This window comes from Chinchilla lanigera, unplaced genomic scaffold, assembly GCF_000276665.1.
Source record: "Chinchilla lanigera isolate Chin_1 unplaced genomic scaffold, ChiLan1.0 scaffold00024, whole genome shotgun sequence".
NCBI classification, from domain to species: Eukaryota; Metazoa; Chordata; class Mammalia; order Rodentia; family Chinchillidae; genus Chinchilla; species Chinchilla lanigera.
In genome coordinates this window covers 1,309,240-1,335,104 of record NW_004955425.1, presented here as the reverse complement: position 1 = coordinate 1,335,104, position 25,865 = coordinate 1,309,240, and the positions used below count along the sequence as shown (strand labels likewise).

The following is a 25,865-nucleotide window of genomic DNA, read 5'->3' as shown; positions in this document are numbered from 1 at the left end:
ATTTTTCCATTTTCATGGGCTTTTCTCAGACTTGGTTTTGGGCAGGCAAATGTACCTAGTCACCCAATAGTCAGAGCCTAGATTTGGAGCTGATGGAGGTCCAGCTGGCAAACAAGCTTGTGGGCCTGTTTTTCTCTGATATAACCGAGATCTCAGGTGGATATCCATGTGTCCCTGACGTAATTTGATTAAGTTTACAGGTGGTAATTTTTATTAGCATGATTAACTTGTCAGTTGATGCCTATGATTATGCTGTGCAGTCGGGGGTTGTTCTTTTTGATAAGTTCGGTGTGTTCAATATCTGGTGGTTATCTCTTTATTCAGACAAGTTACCAAGTCATTCTGCCTCAACATTTGTGCTCAAAATGGAACAAATTGTTGCTTTATAAAATGGAGTTGTTCACACAGCCAGAAAGTTTCTATATAGCATGAAGTACCTTATAGCAAGGCACAGCCTTCTCTATATACCCACTCTTCTGTACCCAGGTTTAGGCAAGCATTCAACTGTGTGTAGATGTGCCTTTTCTGAATATTTTATATAAAACAAATCAATGTGCAACATCTTGTGACTGGTTTCCTTCACTTAAAATGTATTCATATTTTGCATGTATCATTATACTACTGTATGGATATACGGTACATAAACAACATACCACATCTTATCTGTTCATCAGTTGGTGGAAATTTGGGTTGTTTCCACTTTTTGATTATTGTGAAAAATACTGCTATGAAAATTCATGTACAAATTTTTTGTGAGGTGGTATGAGAGTTTTCTGTTGCTATAAGTGAATGCTAGAAATTGGGTAATTTATAAAGAATAAAGGTTTATTTAGCTCACAGTTCTGGAGGTTTGGAAATTTCAAGATTAGGAGGCCACATTTGGTAAAGACTTCCTTGCTGCCTTCTCCAGAGTCCCCAGTTATTGCAGGGCATCACATGGCAAAAGGGGACTATAAAGAGAGAGCTATAAACTGGGTATTATAACAGACACTCTCTCCATGTAATCCATTAATCTATGAGGGCCCTCATGACTTAATTACTTCTTAGAGGTCTCACCTGGTCTCTATCCCACAGTGGAGACTGCATTTCAACATGAGTTTTAGTGAAGATTTTCAAACTGTAGCAGTGTGTTTTTATTTTCTTTGGTATACCTGTGAGTATTGCCAGACTAACATGGACACTATGTTTAACTTTATGGGAAACTACCAGACTTGTTTTCCAAAGTGGTTCCATCTGAATATTTTATATAAAATATAAAATAATTCCCAGCAGTAATGTAGGAGGGCTCAGATTTCTCCACATCCTTATCAACACTTCTTATTACCTGACTTTTTGACCAAAGCCAATGTAGTGGGTGTGAAATGGTTTGGATTTGCATTTGTCTGATGACTAGTAACAATTTCAGGCATCTTTTCATGTGTTGACTAGCTATTCCTATATATTCTTTGTAAAATGCCTATTCAGACATTTTGATTGCATATTTTTCCCTCTCTCCCCTCCCCATTGTGCATGTGCGTGTGCACTGAGGATGAAACGCCCATGGTAGATAAACATTCTACCACTGAGCTATACTCCAGACCAAATAATTCTAATTTTCTAATAGAAAAAGATGCTTCAGTCAGACATAAACTGAAATATATTAAAAATAGCAAATTGACAAAATCAATTCTATGTTCTATAAAATTGCTAAGTTAGAAAAAGATAAGGAATTCAGTGGCAAAGTGAACAATGGTTATGAATGAGTATTTTATAGAAAAAAATCTATAAGTGGACAATTAATTTCAAACAGTGCCCGACTCGCTGTTTTTTTCGCTGTGCCATAGATGGAACCTAGAGCCTCCTGTGTGCTGGGCTTGTCCTCTCTTACCAAGCTACAACTGCAGCCCTTTTTGGCCTTCGCAACCTCTTTTGTAATTAAAGTAGTACAGATCAAAACTATGATATTATTTGTGCTTATCAAAAACAGGAAAATTCCAAACATCTGATGATAATACTGAATCCTAGCAAGGATATGGGACTATTTATTTTTTTAGTTAGATTATTTACCCTTTTTTGCAATATGTTGTAAGAGGTCCTTATGTGTTCTAGGTACAACATTACTATCAGATATATGACATACATATATTTTTTCCTGTTTTGGGGGTTGTCTTCATATATGTTGACGGTGTCCTGTGAAAGATAAGTTTTTAATGTTGATTAGGTCATTTATCTCTCCCTCTTTTAAAAATCATTTATGTTCTTGGTGTCATGTTTAAGAAATCATTGCCTGACCCAAAGTCATGAAGATTTACCCATGTTTTAAGAGTTTAATAGTTTTAATTCTCAGTTTTAGGCCTTTGGTCCACTTTCGAGGTAATTTTGTGAATGGGTAAAGTAGGCGTTTAACATTATTCTGTATGTGTGTGTGTACACATGTTTTGTTTTGAGAATAAGGTATTAGAGTAGTTCATACTGGTGTGGACCTCAGTATGTAGCCTTGAACTGCCATTGTACTGCCTCAGCCACTCCAGAGCTGGGATTACAGGCATGCACCACCATGCTTGGCTAACATTATTTTATATGTGGTTATCCAAATTTCCCAGCAACATTTGTTGAAGAGAATATTGTTTCCTTTTTGAGTTGTCCTGGCATTCTTGTTAAAAATCAGTTGACCATAGACACAAATGTTATTTCTGGATTCTTAATTCTATTTCATTGGTCTGTATGTCTGTCATTTTGCCAGTAGCACAGTCTTGATTACTATTGCTTTATAGTTAGGTTTTTGTTTGTTTGTTTTTTTGGTCTTTTTGAGACAGAGTATCTCTGTGCAGTTCAGGCTGGCCTTGAGCTCACTTTGTAGCCCAGGCTGGCCTCAAACTCGCAACAATCCTCCTGCGCCTCAGCCTCCTGAGTGCTGGGATTACAGGCGTGTGCTACCATGCCTGGCTATAGTAAGTTTTGAAGTGAAAAAAAGTGTGAGTTAATCAACTTTATTATTGTTTTTCAAGGTTTGTTTTTTTTTTTTTTGAAACAGGGTCTTTCTATATAATTCCAGGCTAGTCTCCAGCTCGAGGCGATCCTCCTGCCTCAGCCTCCCAAGTGCTGAGATTGCAAGCATGTGCCACCATGCCCAGCAACCAGTTGGAATTTTAGTAGGAATTGCATTCAATCTATAAGTCAGTTTAGGAGATATTACTATCTTAAAAATATTAAGCCTATTGATCCATGAATAGGAAGTGTCTTAATTTAGATTTTTAATTCCTTTCAATGGTGTTATAATGTTTTGTAGTTTTTGTTGTAAAAGTGAAGTCTTAACACTTGTTTTTGTTATATTAATACTTCTACTTTTTGATCACAAATAGATGTATTTTCTTAATTTCATTTGAGATTGTTTAATATTTAGAAATTCATCTGAGTTTTGTTTTCTTTTGTGTTTTGGGTTTTTTTTTTTTTGTACCAGGAAGTGAACTCAGAATCTCATGCTTGCCAGGCAGGCACTGCACTGCTGAGCTGTATCTTTGGCCCTGTGTGCTTTGGTTTTGCTATGTAGTCCAGGCTGGCCTTGAACTTGTGGATCCTCCTGCCTCACCCTCCTAAGTGCTGGGATGACAGGCATGTCCCACCATGCCCGGCTGCTAAATAGAGTTGTGCTTGACCTTGTCACTTTTGTACATTTAATCTTGTAACATTGCTGATCTTATTCTTTCTAGTAACTTTCGAAACTTTCTTTTTTTGAAGTTCTGAGGATTAAACCCGGGGCCTTGTGGATGCTAGGCAAGAGCTCTATCACTGAGCTGACTGCAGCTTTCCTTTTGTAACTTTAAAGCTTTTTTCTGATAACTCTTGGGTAACATGTAACTGCACAACTCTGCAGTTAAGTATTGAGATTTTCTGTGTTCCTGTTGGCTTGAACCATAAATGGTACATGCATGACTATCCATTTGGCAGCCTATACTAGTGGTGGTACAAATGGATCTAATCACCTTATTGGTCTTTTTAATAAAAAGCAGCCCAGTGGAACAGTCATGCATGTAGCACAACCAGTGGTTCAAGCCATGCTGGAAGCAAGGCATATAAATTATGGCCCTGGGGCTGGGGATATAGCTCAGTGGCATAAGTGCCTGCCTGGCAAGTGCAAGGTCGTGAGTTCGATCCCCGGTACCACAAAAAACAAAACAAAACAAAAAAGCAAGAAAATAAATGATGGCCCTGTCATGAACATGTTAATAACACCTACTTTGTTTTATATTAGTATGTTAAATAGCTATGTTATTCTTAAAGTACTCTCAGGTGTTCTTTAATTAAAAGTTTATTTCCCTTTTTTAAGATGGTAGTGGTATTTTGTGTGAGTGATAAAATCTTAATTCTGAGGTATCTTATGTACAGAAGACTGCTAAACTATAAATTAATAAAAAGTAAATTTGTCTCTGTTCTTTCTGCCTTGAGCAAAAAGTACTTTTTGATACATAACTTTTTTTTATAATTTTTTAAGGTATTGATATATTTAAGGAGTGCAAATTGGGATACCCGGATTGCAGCAGGACAAGCTGTTGAAGCTATAGTGAAAAATGTGCCTGAATGGAATCCAGTGCCAAGAACCAAACAAGGTGCTTTTCAGTGAAAAAAGTAGTTTGAAGTAAACCTAGCTTTGAATTAACTATAATAGGCAGTTTATATTTTAATAATTTCAATTTTTATTTAAAGGCTCAGTTTTCATACTTTTAGGTACAACTTTGCTAGGAAATGATATTAAATAATGTGAATTTCACCACTATAAACTTTTAAAAAAAATGACTGGATAAACAAAATGTTTTTATATATCTTTAAAAATTAATTCTATAATGTGTTATTTGCAGAGATTACTTCCCTAAAAGGAATTTACATTCCAAAAAAGAAATTACATGAATACAGCATAAATATTTATTTATTTATTTATTTATTTATTTTTGGTACTGGAAATTGAACTCAGGACCTTGCGCTTGTCAGGCAGGCGCTTGTGCTGCTGAGCTATATTTCTGGCCCTCCAGCATAAATATTTAAAACAATTCATTTTTGTTATTATTGCTAGGAAACAATTTAGAAATTTAGAATAATTTTCTAAAATTAGGCAAAATGAGATATGGATATCTGGAGGGGTAAATTCTAAGCTTTCTATTTGCTCTTTAGATGTTGTGTAGTAGTTTAAAAAACAGTATTTATTTTCAGAAACCCTGGGAATTGATACCAGGGCTTCACATTGAGTTATATCCTCAGCCGTTTCTCCCTGTTTTGGTTTTTTAAGACAGGGTCTCGCTGTGTAACTGAGGGTGTTCTTTTTTGCGGGGGATGTATCAGGAATCAAACTCAGGACCTTGCACTTGCCAGGCAGGCGCTTGTGCCACTGAGCTATATCCCTGGTCCAGTGTGCTCTTGAATTCACTATGTGGCCCAAGCTAACCTCAAACTCTTGGTGATCCTCCTGCCTCCTGAGTGCCAGGATTATAGGTATGTGCCACCATGTCTGGCTTCAACTCAGCCCTTTTTTATTTTTTATTTTGAGACAGGGTCTCACTAAGTTGTCTTGAGCTTGTGAGCTTCCTGCCTCAGCCTCTTAAATGTTAGGTGCGCATAACTGCACAAGGCTCCTGAAGTGACATTTAAAAACAAATTTTAGGTAGGCATGGAGTGCATGCCTATAGTTCCACCTACTTGGTACATGTGGGCAGAAATATTACAAGTTTGATGCCAGTCTATTCTACTTAGTGAAATACTGTCAAAATAAATAGGATCCGGGATGTAGAATATCCCTTGGTTCTATCTCAAGTATGAGGGAGGGAGAGAGGTAAGGAGACAGAGACAGAAAGAAAGGAAATATGTGTGTATGCATGGTAAGTATGCGTGTAACTCAGTGGTAGAGTACTTGCCTGGAATGTGCAGTGCCGTAGGTTTGGTCCCCAACAAAATAAAGCAAAGCAAATGCTTTGAAAATCTGTAAAAGTCTGCATTGTAAGTGAAAATTAATTAATTTTTAAATGTTAATTGGATTTATTTTTGATTCTCTAATCTGGCAACATAAGATCACTTATATAGTACGTAGTATGATTGATTTCAAAGGATAAAATTATAAGTTTAGCTTAAATATCCTATTAGGCTTTATTTTTAATTGTAGAAACAGCACTCCATCCAAAAGATAGACTAAATGTTCCCCAAGTGAAAATTTAATATGGTACATTTAGATACATTGTCAAGTCACTTGGATGGTATCACTTTTAGCGTGAATCTTAGCTTACCTAAAATTTTTTGCTTTTATTTGCAGTACCTGTTATTTTGTTGTGTATAACCAGGTGGAGTTATAACTTGTTTTAGAAAAGAACCTTTTCCAGCCATTATCCCATCTTATTTTGGCATAGAGAGGCACTACAACTCAGATTGTTAAAAGACAAAAATAAGAACAAAACTGAGTTAGCTATATTAGCATTAAAGTTTATAATAAGTGAGATATCTTGTGATCACTAGAAAACTTAAAATATTCCTGAATTCCCTTTAATCTAAGTTAAGCAATCATACTTTAATTTTCAGGTAAATTGCATGCAAATGCCAGCTAAATAAACTGTTACGCTAGTGAATAATTACAATATATTTTAACATTTATTGTCTAACCTTTTATCGGTATTTTTAGGTGTTGAATGGACATATAATTTCAGCAATTTATCATGAGATTGCAGTTTGTGTAGAATATGGGTGAATATATAATTACAACAATTTATCATGAGATTATAATTTGCTTAGGGTGTGGGAAGTGAGTTCTGTTGAGTGGATAGCTGGTTTGTGTGCTAGATGTATCTCAGGTATACTGAGAGATGATGTTATTGGCCTTATTCATGAATACATTCCATTGATTGTTTTGCAACTTAGTAGATGTTTTTAAACTCTTCAACAGTCAATGGAAAGCCAGGCATGGTGGTGCACATTTGTAATCCCAGCACTCAGGAGGCTGAGGCTGGAGGATTGCTGTGAATTCAAGGCCAGCCTGAACTACATAGCAGGACCATGTCTCAGAAAACAAACAAAAAAAAGTCAGTGGAAGGTGTATGATATTTATATGTATTTCAACGTGAAGATGCATTTCTTCACCTAACATACTCTCATACATGAAAACAGTTACCCACTAACATTCTGATGCTTGTGGAAGGAGAGTTAGTAATGAAGAAAGGATTATACATAAATGGATAGTTTCTCTACATCTTCCATTTTTATTTTTCTTAAATATTACCTCCACAGTGCAAGTAATGATATGCTATTTTCTTTCATTTTTACACTTTGGCTATACAGTCAAATTAATATTTTTAAACCTTATTTAGAACCTACTTCAGAAAGTTCTATGGAAGATTCCTCTACCACAGATCGATTGAATTTTGACAGATTTGATATATGTAGATTGTTACAACATGGTGCATCACTTTTGGGGTCTGCCGGTGCAGAATTTGAAGTCCAAGATGAAAAATCAGGTATGTAGTAACCTGTAGAAGAAAGTTTGAAATTTGTTTTCTCAAACTAGTTTGTCACTTCAAGTGCTGTTTAATAGCCATGGTAATCTAACATGTCAGCCGGGTGTGGTGGCGCACACGTGTAATCCCAGCACTTGGGAGGCTGAGGCAGGAGGATCATTTTGAGTTCGAGACCAGCCTGGGCTACAAAGTGAGCTCAAGGCCAGCCTGAACTGCATAGCGAGACCCTGTCTCAAAAAGACAAAAAAAAATTTGTGACATGTCCTGAAATATAAATTGACTGATACTTAAAGATAGAGGGAAAATGGTATGGATGGGGAAGGTAACCAGTAGTATTTGTTCTAAAGCTATAGTTTTTTTAAACTATAACTGAATATATACTGTAATCATTAGTTGTACATATTAATATTTCAACAGTAATTTTGCTAGCTAACAGAACCTCAGTGTAATATCAAAATCAGAATTAGTGGAGATTGTGGCAATGTTTTCACAATTCTGGGAATTTGAGTGGTCATATGATTGTTATATTGTATTTATTTACTTTTTTTTTTACTTTCTTCCTTTGGCTGTGTTGGGGCTGGAACCAGAGCTTCATGCACGCTAGGCAGGTGCTCTGCCACTAAGCTGTACTCCAGCCACATGATTGTTATATTTTTATCTGTTTCTAGTATTGTTGGCTCTACTCAGGTTTGTGTCCAAAGTAAGAATTACTGTAAGAGGTGATTGAAATATATAGTGAATATTTAAATTCTAAAAATGTACTTACTACAGTAAAAGACATACTGTCATTAATCTGAAAATGCTCTACTGGGCTTCAGATGTACTTATCCCATCATTCTTATACTTTCTAAAACATTTCTACAAGTTCTCTTTTGCGATAACTTTATGAGGTATGATAAAAATTGTGATTATTACTGCTGAATGCCATCATAGAAAGGCAGGCCTATAAAAACATTTTAGTGTGTCCTTACCCACCTTATTCATTGGGTCTCACACTGTGCAACTTCTGATTCTCTCAAGGTCAAAATGACTATGAAAGGTAAATGTTTTAAATTATTGCAGATATCAGATCTTGAGGTAATCAAGAGAGAATGACTAGACATGTAAAAGGGCTTCCAGCTATGGAGAGCTCTACAAAATAGTATTTAAAAGAAAAGCTCTATAGGTGAGTTCTTTTAAACTCAGTGTTTTAGTGCTGGTAAGTCACCGTGTTGAATGGTGCTCATTAAAAACTTTGTAGTTAGGTTTTCTTTAAACGTCTGCTAATACATTTTCATCTCCTCATATATGAATAAACATACATAATTAGTGTAAGTGCTGGTTTGGGTTTGCTTTGCAGTAAGCCGTGTAGAGTATTTTCCCCAAAATGGGAGGACCAGTTCGGACTGTGTGTAAAATGTGTTGGAATTGTATTCCAGTAGCTTTCATCCTTTGTGTTTGTATGTTTGTTTGTTTGTTTTTTTGAGACACTCTTTAGTCCAGGCTGGCTTTGAGTTCCTGGTGATCCTCCTGCCTCACCCTCTTGAGTGCTGGAATTACAGATGTGCGCCACCACACCCAGCATCATTATTTTTTAAAAAATAATTTTTATTACTTTATGAGACATTAGGTTTTTAAAAAATTGTGGTAAAATATGTATACATATTTTTATTATAGTTAAAATTTACCATTTTAACTTTTTAAGCATATAGTTCATTGTCAAGTACATTCATATTGTTGTAGAGGTAATCTTCAGAAGGCTTTTTGTCTTGCAAAACTGAAGCAGTATACTCATTAAATGTCATTACCCTATCCCCCTTCCTCCAGCCTTTGGCAACTACTATTTTACTTTTTGTCTCAGAATTTGTCTCAGAATTTGACTTTTTCCTTCTTTCTTTTTTCCTTTCTTTCTTTCTTTTTTTTCTTTTGAGGCAGGGTCTCACAATGTAGCTCAGGCTGGCCTTGAGTTCACTATGTAGCCTAGGCTGGCTCCAAACTCTCCATGTTCCTCCTGCCTCAGCCTCCTAAGTGCTGGGATTACAGGTATGCATCACCATGCCTGGCAACTTTTTTTTTTTAAGGGATCTTTATACCCTCTGACTCTCTAGGTGTACTAATTTGACTGCTGTAGATACCTCATACAAGTGGAATTAGTCTTCCTGCCTGTGACTGGCTTATTTTACTTGGCATAATGCTAACTTTATGCAGGTTGTAATATATGGCAGAATTTCTGTCCTTTTAGAGGTCGAATAACATTCCATGTATGTATTTTTCATATTTTGTTTATCTTTTCATCCATCAGTAGATATTTGGGTTGATTCCACATTTTGATGATAGTGAATAATGCTGTTGTGAACAGTAATGTACAAATACCTGTTGGAATTTCTGCTTTCAGTTATTTTGCATATATACCAAAAGAGGTTTGCTGATGAGACCCTTAAAAATTTAATTTTTGAAGTTTTTGTGGATTATTATTATCCACAAGCCTGAAATTATCCACAGCAGCTGAACTATTTTTTACTCCTACCAGCAGTGCCCAAGGAGATTCCAGTTTCTCTGCTTCCTTGCCAGTTTTATTTTTTGTGCTGGGAATTGAACACAGGGCCTCATACATGCTAGGCAAGCACTGTACTACTGAGGTACACCCAAGCCCCTTAGTTTCTATTTTTTGTGGTTTTTTTTTTTGTTTTTTTTGTTTTTTTTGTTTTTTTTTGGTTTTTCTCCGGTACCGGGAACCGAACTCACAACCTTGCGCTTGCCAGGCAGGCGCTTTTGCCGCTGAGCTAAATCCCCAGCCCCTAGTTTCTATTTTTTGATAGTAGTCATTGTAATAGGTGTGAGGTGGCCTTATTTTATTGCTGAATAATATTTCATTGTACGGACAGTACATTTTGTTGCTGCACATTTGGATTGTTTCTCGTTTTTGATGATTAAGACTATAAGATACTACAACTATTTGTGAACCACTTTTCATGTGGACATATGTTTTCATTTCTGCTAGGAGTAGAATTGCTGGGTCATATAGCAACTATATTTGACCTTTTGAGAAACTACCAAATTTCCAAAGTGACTCCACCATTTTACATTCTACTAGCAGTATATGAGACTTCTAGTTTTCTACATTCTTGTCAGCGTTTATTATCTGATTTTTTTATTATGGCTGTAGTCGTGAGTGTGAAGTCATATTTCATTGTGATTTTTAAGTTTGCATTTCCGTAACAAAGATGTTGAATATCTTTTCATGTGTTCAGTGACCATTTCTATATCTTCTTTAGAGAAATACCTATTTAGATCCTTTCCTTGTTTGTTTGCTTGTTTCCCCTACTAATAAAATCAAACCCAGGGGCACTCTACAACTGAGCTGTATTTTTTAATTTTTTAATTTTGAAATTGGGTCTCAGTAAGTTGTCCAAATGGGACTCAAACTTGTGATTCCTCCTGCCACAGTACTGGAATTATAAGCATGTGCCTGCCCTTACCGTCCTTGCCCATTTTTAAATTGGTTATTCTTCCTTATCAGATATGTGATCTATATACATATTTTGCTGTTTAGAGAACTGACTTTTCATTTTCTTGACAGTGTTCTTTGAAGCACAGAAGTCTGATTTTGATGAAGTCCAATTAACTTTTTTTTCAGGCTTTTCTGATGAAGTCCATTTATCTATTTTTCTTTTGTTTTCAACCTTCTGGTGTTACATATGAGAAGTCATTGCCAAATTTAAAAACATTACTGATATGTTTTCTTTTCTTTCTTTTTTTTTTTTTGTCTTCTTGAGACAGGGTCTCGCTATGCATTTTAAGCTGGCCTTGAGCTCACTTTGTAGCCCAGGCTAGTCTCGAATTTGCAACGGTCCTGCTACCTCAGCCTCCTGAGTGCTGGGATTACAGGCTGATACGTTTTCTTCTAACAGTTTTAAAACTTTAGCTCTGTTAGGTCTTTGATCCATTCATTGTGAGTTAATATTTGTTTATTTTGTGTTTGAGTCCAACTTCATTCTTTAATATATGGGTATCCTGTTGTCCCAACACCATTTGCTGAAAATACTTTCTCCTATTGAATCATCTTAGAACTCTGTTGAAAATCAGTTAACCATCAATGTATAAGTTTATTTCTGGGCTGTCAGTTTTATTTTATATCTCTCCTTATGGTAGTACCATACTGTTTTGATTACAGTAGCATTTTAATAAGTTTTGAAATCAAGAAGTTTGAACCTTCCATTTTATTGTTATTTTGTAAGATTTTGGCTCTTTTGGATCTTGAATTTCTATATGAATTTTAGGATGGATCATTAGTTTGTATTGTTAAGTATGTTTATCTTACATTAAGCTATTAAGCCCATCCAGTGATTATTAAAATTTTTTTTCAGATGTTGTGTTTTTTTTTTTAGTTATAGAACTTTAAAAAAATAGTTCTTTTGGTATGTTTTGCATATCATGTTTACCCTTTTCAAATGTATACCTCTATTGGTTTCCTTTTTTTATGGTTTTGTTTCTCTACCAAGGTACATCCTACCTTTCATTCATTATGATAGTATCTTCCTTACATTGAATATTGTTATATTAACTGCTTTAAAATCTAACATCTATGTCATGGCAGAGTTGGTTTCATTAATTGCCTTTCTTTTGAGAATGGGTTACATTTTATTGTTTCATTGTAAAGTATGGATTGCATCCTGTATATTATGAATGTGAAAACTTGACTCTGTTATATTCTTCTAAAGATTGTCACTGTTTCTGCTTGCTTGTGTTAGTAGGCATTTAATTTGACAGAAATGGCTCAGAAGTGCGAGTACAATCTTCTGTGCAATGAAGGACAGTTCACATCTCAATTTTAGCTTTTAGTTTTAGCTGTACTTGTTGGAATCTGTGCTGTGCGTGTGTGTAGTTTGTATAAGCCGGAGATTTGGGCTGTGCTTATATAGAATTTGGGGCTTCTTCTCTCTGACAGTGTGTTTTCTGCATTTCCCCTTTCTACTTTCTAGTTACTATAGTGGTCCCTAACTTCCTTCTAGATCTTCAAGCCAGAAAGATACTGGTTTTTAATCCAAGTCATAGCTACCCTACATTAAATGGACTGGATCTGCCTTCAGGCTAAAAACTACAAAAAGTAGAAACACCTAGTGCTGTTCTCTTCTTCCAGCTGTTGACAGCTGGCATAAGTGAATACTTACTTTTGTTCCCTTTCCAGTGTTCCTTTAGATACTTTTTTTTTTTTTTTTTTGAGACAGGGTTTCACGATGCAGTTCAGGTAGGCCTTGAACTCACTTTGTAGCCCAGGTGGGCCTTGAACTCACAGCGATCTTTTAGTTTTTTAAAAAATATTTTGACCAGAGTTTGTTATCTGCAGAAGGTTAGTCCAAGAGGAACTTAACCCAGACATTGTTAGAAGTAGATCATTACTGTTTTAAAATTAAATTTTTTTCAGAAATGTAGAGAAACCTTTCTTTTAGCTTAGTTATTTTAAGGCCCATTTATTTATTTATTTGTTTGTTTGTTTGTTTATTTTGAAATAATACCTTTTGGTATGTTTTGTTGTTTTAACTTGAAGAACTGAGAGGTTTTACTTGACATTCAAAATCTGCCTACTTTTATTTCTTAATCTTTGTGTTTTGTGCTGGTAGGGCTATCTCATCCTAGAACGCATCATAGAAGCTACACTTGGAATAAGCCTTTAGGGTTGATCTTTTTGTTGAAAAAAATCTAGATTTGTAGCCTAATAAGATTTCTCAGGTATAAAGTATAACTATGAAATTAGATTAATTTATTTCTGTAGAAATGAATTTATTATTATTATATATTTGATAGTTGGCATTGGAGCAATGGTAGAATCTCAGTGAAAACTCCTATAATGTTTTTGTTAGTTAGAACACTATTTTCCAATCATAATTAGACAGTAGTTTATGGAAGGTTGAGATTGTTATGAGTTTGGTTTGTTCTGTTGGCAGAAGGGGTCTTCTTATACTTTATTATATTTTGCTGGCATCTGATCTGCACATAGAAAATTTTTGAGCTGATTTGGAGAAAAAGTATTCTTTCTCTTTTTAAAGGTGAAGTGGATCCTAAAGAAAGGATAGCACGCCAACGAAAACTATTACAGAAAAAACTTGGCCTTAATATGGGAGAAGCAATTGGAATGAGTACTGAAGAACTCTTCAACGATGAAGATTTGGATTATACCCCAACTTCAGCAGCCCTTGTAAACAAACAACCTGTAGGTAAAAAATTTGCTTGGTTGATTGCAAGTAGCAGCACAAAGGGTTTGCTTCATTGTAATGTTTAAAAAATACTTCTGCTGTTTATTGCCACTGTAACTTAGTTTCTTCATTAACTGAAATTTTTTTTATTTCTTATTTTCAGGGTTTTTTTATTAGTACATGTTTGTAGTACACAGTGATTACATTCTTCATGAGGAGTTAATACATGTACATAACATATCCTGATTCTTCTTTCATCTCCTTTTCCTTCTCTCTCTCCCTCCCTTCATCTGTTGGTCTCCTCTTTTATAAAAGATCTTTCTACCTTTTAACTGATTATTTTTGACTGATTTGATAGAAGTAGAAGCTCACCCTGCTTCCTAGAAATGGACTGCTATGTAAAATCTGTGGTGGACTTTTCAGGAGCCACTGGTATTGAAAGATCTTAGTTCTACTTGCTCGTTCCTTTGTTAATTCTGGAGGGCAAAAATAATACTTCGGGTGAATGTGCAATAGTTAGGGTTATCCTACTCAGGCATGATGATAGTAGAAGGCTTTAAAGTGCTGATTCATTTCTTGAAATTGAGAAACATGATCAAAAAATACTTTTAAACACTAAAAAGGGGTATATAATATGAAGTAAAAAGTTTATTGTTGACAGTTGATGAGCATACATGTTTCTGTGCCCGAGAAGCAACACTTTTTAAGTTACATGCACAAGTGTATGTGTCTGTGTGTATATATATGTGTCCACTTAAGCCATGATTACCTTTCCCCACGTATACAGCTCAGTATATCAGCATATACAGATTTAACCACATTCTTCTCCTCTCCGCCCCTGTACCGGAAATCGGACTCAGGACCTCGCACTTGCCAGACAGATGCTGTGCTACTGAGTTATATCCCTGGTCCCCCACATTTTTTTTGACAGTTTCATTCTGTTTTATTTTATGACTGTACCATAACTTCACTTTCTCTTCCTCTTTTTCTGTTGTTTCAATTCCCAGTGGATGCACATGTGCTGCTGCTTCTGCTTTTCTTTTTCCTCTCTTTGGTCTTCCTATTTTAATGTCATAGACTGTGTTGAAGTTATAGTAACTACTGTGGCTCTCCTCACGTACAAATGATGTATTACATTTCAATGGGTCCAGTACTTTTCCCTGCCATCCGGTATTCTTTAGGGCCCTTTAGGCTCTGTTAAGAATTCTTAGGAGCCAAGTGTGGTGGTGCACACCTGTAATCCCAGCAACTGGGAGGCTGAGGTTGGGGCAGGAGGATTGCCATTAGTTGTAGGGCAGCTTGAAAAGCATAGTGAGCTCAAAGTCAGCGTGAATACATAGCAAGACTCTGTCTTAAAAAAAACTTCTTAATTATCTTGTCATTCCCATGTCTTTACCCTTTAGTTCAGTGGACAATAGTTCTGTTTGCCCTTTGTGCTAGTTGTCCTCTAAACCATCAGAATTTTAAAGTATGTGTTTTAGGGCTAAGGTGTATAAAAGTTCATGATGATGAACTTTTGCAGAGAAGAAAAAAAATGGCAGATACTGATGAGGAAAAGGAGGAAGTATAAACAGGCAGAAATATGGTAACCAGAAAGAAATAGAAGGAAATAAGGTAGAAAAGGGAAACATAAGAAGGAACTAAAAAGGTAAAGAGGAATATTGGATAAAATAAAGGATATATTGATATGATAATATAATGAAAAATTGAACATAGTATAATAAAAGGAAAGGGTAGCTATATTAGAGCAAGTGGGCTATAAACATAAGAACAGTTGCATAAGGGATGGACAATGTCATTTTCAGGTTTGCTGGATTCAGGTTTGGTTGGCCTTATACATCACGGACCCTTAGGGGAAGTTACTTAGGTTAGTTGTTGCTGTAGGGCCATTATAGCTGCATTTGCTTATACACTGCATATGCCTGTGGTTTCGGGACCTTACAGGTTATAGAAGTGTAAGTTCCAGTTGAATCTTCGTTTGTTTGTGGTTTTCTGTCTTTTGAATGAATTTTATTAAAATAGATTTTTCTGGCCATACAGTTCACCCATGTTAAAATGTGCAGTCAATGACTTTTGAATAAGTTTGCTGATTTGTGCAATTATCAACATAACCAGTTTGGGAATAATTTCAAGGTCTTGATGAAGTTCTCTCCTCCTCTTTCCCACTTTCAGCCCCTGTTAACCTTTCTTCTGTTTTCTCTCGGTGTAGATTTGCATTTTTTTGGACTCAGACTAGCAGATCAGAAATATCACCAATGGAGGTGACAGAAGCTTTTGTCCTTGCACAAACCTCGTCCCTCATGGCAGGTGACACCACCTACCCTGGGGACTTGGAGCCAGTGACACAGGGCAGAAGTCTTCTTTGGTTGATGCAGATGGAGCACGCATTGTGTGTTGGCAACCTGTTTCGCAGGCTTTAGTTGAATCTTATAGTTGGGCAGAGAAGGGCTTTTTTAGGGGCACAGATAAATAATTTCTATCATGTAATCCTTTTTTTGGGGAGGGGGGTTAAGATAGGAGTCTCTCTCAGTTGCCCCAGACTAAACTTCTGGATTCACTTGATCCTTTTGCCTCAGCCTCCCATGTAGCTGGGGAATGCCAATTCTGGCCTGTCATACAGTCTGTTTTCTTCCATGAATATAAGAGAAAGCAGAAGAAGTAGGTAGCAAAAAGGAGAGGAGAATGTGGGCTAAATTGACTGTCAGATATCAGTTTCTTAAAGGCTTTTTTTTTCCAGCTTATGATGCTAATTAGTTCTTTTATTGACACTCTTTATCCTCATAACTTTTAGGTTTTATTGTGATTATTTTGAGGTCTCATCAGTGCTCTGCCTGTGTTAGGATCATTCATTTGTGCCATATCTGGCCTTAAAAGTTAAGAAATATGGGAATATTTGTTGGGAATTAGGTGGATGAGAAAGAAAAAGGAAGGGTGTGAAATTATGATATGGGCATACAATAGAAGACGTGAGACTGTCAAGAAAGAATGTGATTGTGTTGAGGATATAGCTCAACAGCACAAGCACCTGCCTAGCAAGGTCCTGTGTTCAACTCCCGATACCACATACACAAAAAAAGAATGTGATTAATCTGTATATACTGAAAGTTATAGACTCATTTCTCTACTAAGGCTGAGACTATAGGTGTTTGTGTTAACTTAAAATTCAGCATTCCTTTACTCTTTCAGACTCTCCAGGCTGCTGAATTGATTGACTCAGAATTTCGAGCAGGAATGAGCAACAGACAAAAGAACAAAGCTAAAAGAATGGCCAAGTTATTTGCAAAACAGAGATCCAGGGATACAGTGGAAACTAATGAGAAAAGGTAATGTGTTTCCTTCTTTATTTAACAGTGCTATATAGAATAAATCTGCGGGATTTTTAGAAAACACTTTGCTCACTTTTATTTACCTTGGTAATACTGTTTTGATTGTCTTGTTCAGTTGGCAGAGTATTTACTGTTACTAGAGACTAGGACACTTTGCCAAAAAAATCCACATGAACAGATTTTTTTTTCCTTACTAATTAACAGTTGCAAATGAGGACTGACGATCTACAAGGTGAGAGCATTACAGGCAGAGGGACAAGTGTAAATGCCTAGTCATGGAGTAGTCAAGAAACAAAAGGGTAATATAGACGTGGAAGGGAGAGTAGTAGAGAATAAATTCAGAGTGGTAGTCTGAGGATCAAAAGTGATGAATACTGCATTAATAAAGTGAGGAGTATTGTCAGGATATTGCCTTACCCATTCCATAGGCTGGGCCTGTGTTAAGTGGCAGCAGTAATCCAGTTTGCTTACTTAATCTTACTATATAAAAGAATTCTATAGTAATGAGTTAATGAAAAGTGTTATCTGTACATGACTTGGACTAGCAGTTCTCAGTTCAGAATGACTTTCTTCAGGTGCTCTTTGAGGGGCTTGTTAGGCCACCATTCATATTTGTTAAATCAGAATCTTGAGTGATGTTCAAGAAATATTTGAGTAAATAATAAGTCAACAAACATTGGAAAACCTGCAGCATTAAGGCTTAGTTGTGGAAGATATAAAGCTAAAAACTGTTCATAGCATTTGCTTAAGAGGTGGGCACAGGGCTGGGGATATAGCTCAGAAGTAAAGCATTTTCCTCATATGTACAAAGCCCTGGGTTCAATTCCCAACACTGGAGAAAAAAAGGAAAAAGCTAGACATAAAAGGAGATGAATAATGAACATCTTGGTAGAAATTTGTGCTAGAGATTATTTCTTTAAAGTATAAACTCCCAGGTTGGGTGTGCTGCTACATACCTATAATCCCAGCACTTGGGAGGCCACAACAGGAGGGATCCCTGCAAGTTCGAGGCCTGGGCTGTATAGTGAGTTTAAGGCCAAGCCTGAACTGCACAGTGAAACTCTGTCTGAAAAACAAAATAAAAAATGTGTAAACTCTTTATTGAACTTTTTAATGACAGGGTCCCTCCTCTTTTACTCCTCCCCACCCTCATACTAGCAGTTGAACCCAGTGCCTTGCATGTGATCCCAGGAGCACTGAGCTACATCCTGAGGTTTTTTAAATTTTATTTTTGAGACAGGGTCAGTTTTGATTTAAATTATTGAACTAAGGGTGTTTACATTTTAAAAGTAGGGGAGCTGGTTGCAAAGAGGGGAAATAAAAATGATCTGTTAGATTTGAGATCCCACTTTCAGTGAAAAGGAACATTCACTGACCCATTGAGCAGTATGATATAGTTTGTTCAACAAAGTTAAACAGTTAATTTGATACATGAGATTTTAAATAAACCACATAAATAGAATATAGTAAAATATTTGTTCAAATGATGGAATCTCTTACATTCATTGAGGTTCACTGTATTCTTTTTTCACTTTTTAAAATGGTAACCTTTATTTTTTTTTTAGCAATGATAGCATGGACGGAGAGCCAGAAGAAAAGAGACGGAAAATAGCAAATGTTGTTGTTAATCAGACTGCAAATGATTCAAAAGTCTTGCTTGATAATGTTCCAGACAGCTCTTCCTTAATTGAAGAGGTACTATTGAAATGTCCTAAAACTTTCGTTATAATTATTTTTTATTGTCTCAAACGGTTGTTTGATAGAGAATATTGAATAACATGTCAAATGAGAGACATTTTACTATAAATCTTATCTTCTTTAGAGACCATATTTATTAAAAAATTGTAAAGCCTGTTTACTATCAGTAAACCTATCGATAAATATTAATTTACTTGTTACCAGAAAATAGAGCTTTTTGAATTAGTAGGAATTAATCTTTTCTTATGCAGACAAATGAATGGCCTTTGGAGAGTTTTTGTGAAGAACTTTGCAATGACCTTTTTAATCCTTCCTGGGAGGTAAGATATTTTTATTACAGTTTCTTTCTACTGTATTTTTTTGTGCAAATGAAGGAATGTCAATAACTGTAGCAGAAAATGCATCATCCCCCAGCCAGTTCCAGTTGCTTCTGTTTCTTTGGAACAGCTGGTCACTGTGATACATAGTTGGTCACTATAATGCATAATGTTAGGAATCAAACACAGCCAAGTAACTCTGCTTCTGTACTTCCCTTTCAACTCCATAAAAACCTCTGTCCCTGGGCCTTCAGGGCCTGATATTTTAGGGATGATCCCAATCAGTGCCCGTTTGATATAAATAAATCTGCCTCCCTATCCTGGGTTTTGTCTCAGTGCTTCTGTTTTCTGTTACAGAACCGTATACTTTGTTAGTGTCCATAGTCTACACTTGTGTCTTTCTCAGGACTCTGGGTACATCATATCCTTGAATTTCTAAGTAGAAAACTTTAGACTGAATTTTCATCTTTATATCCTTTAAATAATATTCTGAATTGTTCATTTCTTTTCATTCTTATGGCTATAATCTAAAGGCTTGCATTGCTCTCCTACTTAGTACAAAGGCTTCCATTCCTTTGTAAATGGACAATTTTGATTGATTCAGAGAAGTAGTTTCAGGGATTGTGGATATAGCTCATTAGTAGAGCATGTGTTTAGAATGTGCAAGGCCCTGGATTTAATCTCCAGCACCAGAAGGGGGAAGAACGAACAGGGCTTTCCAAAACAGTAGTGTTTTAGCCTCATAAGTACTCCTTCAAAGATCTTGAATAGATCCCAGTATATAAGAGATATGAAAGTGAAACATGTAGGTGAATTTATGGGTGGTAGTCTCAAAACATTTTGTCTTCCTTTTGTTGGTCCTGGGCAATTTTTAAAATAAAACAAAAATGCTTTGGGGCTAAGGATGTAGTTCAGTGAGGACAAATGTGATGCCCTGGGTTTGATTCCTTAGAATTTCCAAAAAGAAGAAAGTTTGGTGGTTTTTTTTTTTTTATTTTAAAGAGAATAAAAAAATAAAGAAAAAACAATACAGAGTTGCAAAACAAGATGATAGGAAATTAACAATGATTGTTATTTGCATATTATTATCTTCAAAGTAGTTGTTCAGATTTCCAGATATAGGCACGTAGAATTAATTAAACAATTAAGCATTCACTGTTCCTTTCAATAAACCAATAGAAATTAGTAATACAATTATCTTAGCTATGGTTGTGTGTGTGTGTGTGTGTATTTTTTTTTCTCCTGCCTTCTTTCTTTTCTCCTTTCCCCTATCTCAGTTGTTCTTTCCTTTTGAGCAGTTTTCTTTCCCTTTCACAATACCTATTGTACCTTTTGGATTTTATTTACTTTCAGTTTCTTACACTAAGGAGACAATACAATGTTTATACATGCGAGTCTGATTTATTTCACTTATGAGTGTGGTGTCTAGTTGCATCCATTTACCTATAAAAGCCTTGAGTTTATCTTTCTTTATAGCTGAGTAATACTTCATTGTGTAAAAATACTGCATCTTTTTTATCCATTCCTCAGTTGATGGGTATTTGGGTTGTTTCGAAGAAAAAGATTTTTTTAAAAACTCTACTTCAGATAAGTCTTCCTAAGCAGCACATCTGTCCCAGCTCCCAATCCCAACCCCATCCCCAACCCCATGGTGCTAGGGTTTGATACAAGGTCTCACACATATTAGGCAAGTTCTCTACCACTGAGATATACCCCAGCCCATATTCCTTGATGTACTTCTGTTTAAAGTTACTCTAGTTTTAGCATAAATGGAGTTTTAAATGACTATGGTTGTTAGTGCCCCCAGGGCTACAGTGAACCATTAATTATGAGATATTTTGTTTAAATTGTCTTCTTTTAGCACTTAACCACTGGTAACTTTGGAGCTTATTTTGTTTTGTTTTGTTTTGTTTTTCTTTGTTTTTGTGGTGGGATTGAACCCAGGGCTTCATCCACGCTAGGCAAGCACTTTATCACTGAGCTATACACTTTTATGTGATCTTTCTTTGTTTTTGATACTAGATCTCACTATATTGTCCAGGTTGGTCTCAAATTCATGTACGCAAGTAATGTCACACAATGGCTGTCCCAGTAACTAAGTGGTACTGCAGGAGAGAGCCACTGTGTCCAGCTTGGCGCTTATTTTTGATGGACATATTTCTAAAATACTGGTGTTTGCGCATGATATTTTCTTTCCCTTGCTGTGGATATTACTAAAATCCAGATAGAGGATATAGGAGTGACATCCAGGTGGATTTATATCTCAGAAGGATTTTAGAATAAGCTCTTTTCTTGCTTGACTTTTAAAATGTTCCACATAACCAAAAAAGTTGTGAAACTAGTATATGTAATTCTTCTTGGATAGTTGAAAAAACACATTCTTTTGAGGTGCTGTGTATTTTAGTTTCTTAAAAAAGTAATATCCCATTTTGTCGTTGAAGAAAATTAAACATGGTTTCTTTAACCATTTAACCTCTGACATTTTGCATAGGTTCGACATGGTGCAGGCACTGGACTTAGGGAAATTCTTAAAGCTCATGGGAAAAGTGGTGGTAAAATGGGAGACAGCACTTTAGAAGAGGTGAGTGTATTACAGCTATGGTTATTGCCAATTTGTGGTCATTGACTTTTTTTTACTAATATAAGAAAGAATAAGAGTATGTCCCATAAAGTAAGAGAGTAAATGAGTAGGAGAAATATAAAGAGGTGAAAGAGCTATAGGAAGGAATAGACCTAAAGAGAGAGGGAGAATGAATGCAGGAAAAAGATATATTCAGAAACATTGAGTGGAAAAACATGCAGAAGCAAATCACTTGAGCAAGGTAAAATGGATTGGAAAGTAGAGTAAGGTAAATAAGAAACTAGTGGAGAGGTCATTGAGCAACATGATTGCTGTAGCAAGAAACACAATGGGATAGTAGATATGTGACAGATATACTTGATATCAGAGTGACATGAAGTATGACTTAGAGTCTAAGTAACAGAGTCTATGAATTTAAGAATTTGGATGTGGTGAGCTGGGCATGGTGGCACACACCTATAATCTCAGCACTTGAAAGGCTGAGACAGGAGGATCATCACAAGTTCAAGACCAGCCTGGGCTACAAAGTGAGCTCGAGGCCAGCCTGAACTGCATAGCAAGACCCTGTCTCAAAAAGACAAAAAAAAGTTTGATTGTGTTATATCTGAATCATATTAATCATTAAAGAGGATATGGTCACTTTTAAAGATAGTAATTGAAACTATTCTTTTGGTTATTGTTCACTCAGCTAAAATAATCTGTCCCATTATTAGATTTGTTATTTTGTACCCATGGCATCCCCACCAGACCCAAGTATAAAGTATGATCTTTGTTATTAAAAATAATTATGTTTTAATAGATGATTCAGCAGCATCAAGAGTGGTTGGAAGACTTAGTTATTAGACTGCTTTGTGTTTTTGCATTGGACAGATTTGGAGACTTTGTTTCTGATGAAGTAAGTGTAACCCAAGTGAAAAATTCCCCAGTTAAACAGATTCTACAAAATAAATATTTTGCAAATGTGACTTTCTTTCTCATCTATAGGTTGTAGCTCCTGTTCGAGAAACTTGTGCTCAAACATTAGGTGTGGTATTAAAACACATGAATGAAACAGGAGTTCATAAGACTGTGGATGTGTTGCTAAAATTACTTACACAAGAGCAATGGGAAGTCAGACATGGTGGTCTTCTGGGAATAAAATATGCTTTGGCAGTTCGTCAGGTAAATACTTCAATTTTTGAAGCATGTATGGAAGGGTTTTTTCATCTTAGTTTATTTTCTTTGGTTATACAAAATGACCCTGGATTCTTAATGTTGCAGATAGACTAGTCCCTCAAAGACTGCTTTTTTGAGACGTGTCATAGAGATGGGTGGTACTCTTAGGAATTTAGGTACAAATCAGGATATGGTTAGTTACACTGTTTGCTTCTTTAAAACTAAGGACTACTTTTCCTGTCTGATCCATTGCTGCAGCTACCGTACATCTCATAATTTGGTTGAACTCAGTTAAATATTGAGTATATACTCTGGGGTCCATAAGGCTCTGTTCTAAGTTGTGCAGGCTCCACATAGCAGAAATAAACATGAAACCTACCTCAGGAAACTTACAGTAAGTGTAAAAGCAAAGTCATGTACATTTCTCATCACCTATCAATATTTTCTTCTTTAATTTATAACAAGCCTTAAAGAAAATACAGGTAATTTTACCATTTTCAGGGAAAACAAGTTCTGAAAAGTTAGATGACTTTTACAAGGTTATAAAAGTACTTAGGATTAGTACCAGAAGTTGAACTAGATGGCATGTTTTATAGTTAAAACATTGATGATGCTGCTTTTTATGTTATGGCTAGGAATTGATACACCAAATCCTGTTTCATTTATGAAATATCCAAAGTATCTTACTAAGCTAACAATGCTATATAATCTATATACAGGTATAACATTATTTTTGTGGGAAAATTGGTTCAGAATTCCAACATAAAATGCCATAAAGCATCCCCTTTCCTCTTTTCCCTACTTCCCAACAGGTTTTAGTGACAGAATTAGGAACTTTAATGAGCAGTGGCTATTACCCTGGCAGTAATGGTGCCAACAGAATGTATGTGTTGAGGGAAAAGAAGTGAAAGAGAAAGGGACATTATGAATGAAATGCTGTAGAGAAACCAGGAATTGATGTTTTCTTATTAGTTTAATTTTCTGGAATAAGTCTCAGATTGGGCCAGCATTGTCAGGCGCTTAGAGATTGGACTGTTTCACTTGCCGTTATGACTACTTGATACTTTGGATGAGCTTTTCTTGTCTTTATGTGCTCACTACATAATAAAACCTCCCTTTCTATCTCTAAAGGCAAGTTCACAGCCTTTTTTGTTTTATTTTGTTTTTTGTCTTTTTGAGACAGGGTCTCGCTCTGCAGTTCAGGCTGAACTTGAGCTCACTTTGTAGCCCAGGCTGGCCTCAAACTCAGGGCAGTCCTTCTGCCTCTGCCTCCCAAGTGCTAGGATTATAGGCATGCACTACCACACCTGGCTACACAACTTGTTTTCTATGTTGTACTATCTAGCCTCTGTAGAAAACAGTAGCATTCCATGCAAATGGAAAGTATTACGTGCAGTAGTTTATGAAAAGCTATCCCTATTTCATAACAAGACCAATTCTTAGTGAGATTCCTAATATATGGACCACAGGAATAGCCTTTGGGGTTGATCATATTGGGGAAATAAAAAGATTATATTAGAATAGTAAGAGGCAGGAGGTGATGGTTTTTTAGCTCATACCTCCTTGGTTGTCAGTGGTTTTGGTAAGAAATATGTATGTGAGTTCACAGAGATAAATTCATAGTTTTGCCTAGGAAACATGTTATGATATGTAAGTCATATCCACTAATAAAGTACTTGATGGTATTACAGTCTTTTTAAGTGGGCTTGTGTAGGCTTCTACTGTTGTTATTTTTGTTTTCTGTTTATGTGATTCTTTTTAAATATATAAATATTGGCATTTATGCTTTTACTTCATATAATTTAGTAGAAATTTTTAAGTATAATAATTTTACTATAGCAAATTAATCTGTTTTGATATACTTTTTTACAGGATGTAATTAATACTTTATTACCCAAAGTTTTGACTAGAATAATTGAAGGACTCCAGGATCTTGACGATGATGTTAGAGCTGTCGCTGCAGCTTCATTAGTGCCTGTAGTAGAAAGCCTTGTCTATCTGCAGACACAAAAGGTAAACTAAATCTTCTTGGGTCTTCTTCCTGTGAACATGTTTACATTTGGAATATGGAATATTAGGAAAACTTGGAGTACTTTTTTTTTCTTCATCCTCAGTTTTCTTGTGACAGGCATTCCTCTGATGTACACAATCTTTTTGTTGTTTTTATTCTATTTTTCTCTTATGGTACTAGGGATTGAACCCAGGGCCTTCACACTGGGCTACATCCCGAGCCCTTTTTAAATGCTTTTTTATCTTGAGATGTTCTGCATCACTAAATTGCCCAGGCTGGGCTGGAGCTTGCAGTCCATCTGCTTCAGTCTCCCAAACTGCTGGGATTACAGATATGTGATCCATGCCCAGCCATGCCCACCATGCCCAGCCTGATGCATGTAATGGTGATTATATATTGTCTTTGGGAAGAGCAAATTGTATCTATTTCTTTTTGTGTGCATGATATACGAAAAACTTCTGTGAGAAGAAAGCAGCCATTTCTTCTTTAAATTACGATTGAATGACTGATTGATTTTTGTGACAGTGTCTCACTCTAGTTCAGGCTGCCTTGAACTCACTATGTAGCCCAGGCTGGCCTCAAACTCCTGGTGATCTTCCTGCCTCAGTCTTCTGAGTGCTGAGATTACAGACATGCACTACCATGCCTGACAGTACTTTTTATTTTTAGAGGTGAGAGTTTTGCTTATTTTGATTTTAGTTTTTGGCTTTTTAATCTGTTTTAACTTTTTTTCTTGTTTTTTTTTTGCAGTACTGGGGATCGAACTCAGGACTTTGTGCTTGCCAGGCAGGCACTTGTGCCACTGAGCTAAATCCACAGCCCTGTTTTAACTTTCTGAGGTGGCTGTTCTAATTATGTAGCTGACATTCCATTTTATTACTCCAGAACACAAAGTGAAAAGTACAACCAGTATAATTTTATAAGCTCAAGAACTAAATTTATCTTTTCACTAATGGTTAATACTATTTACAAAAGCACTAAAATCGCTTTACATAGAGGATCATGCCTTATATCTCTATATAGTGTTGTTTTCAGAGTTATATATAATAGAATACTGTCTGCTTTATTTTCTCTCTTTTTTCTGCTTAATAAGAATCTGTTTAGGAAGGAAAGTGCCAAAGTAGAGTTAAATGGTACT

General features: G+C 35.9%; 1 protein-coding gene across 1 annotated transcript in view; it reads left to right on the top strand.

The window, feature by feature from the left end:
* Positions 1-25,865, top strand: part of Btaf1 (BTAF1 RNA polymerase II, B-TFIID transcription factor-associated, 170kDa) — a gene marked incomplete in the record, with an annotated part of 110,688 nt that overhangs the window by 15,223 nt on the left and 69,600 nt on the right. The window contains 10 exon segments of the mRNA XM_013514876.1: positions 4,472-4,586; positions 7,320-7,466; positions 13,493-13,656; positions 16,826-16,962; positions 18,531-18,660; positions 18,915-18,983; positions 21,472-21,561; positions 22,361-22,456; positions 22,546-22,722; positions 24,589-24,729. Of these exon segments, the coding sequence (XP_013370330.1) occupies positions 4,472-4,586; positions 7,320-7,466; positions 13,493-13,656; positions 16,826-16,962; positions 18,531-18,660; positions 18,915-18,983; positions 21,472-21,561; positions 22,361-22,456; positions 22,546-22,722; positions 24,589-24,729 (1,266 nt within the window).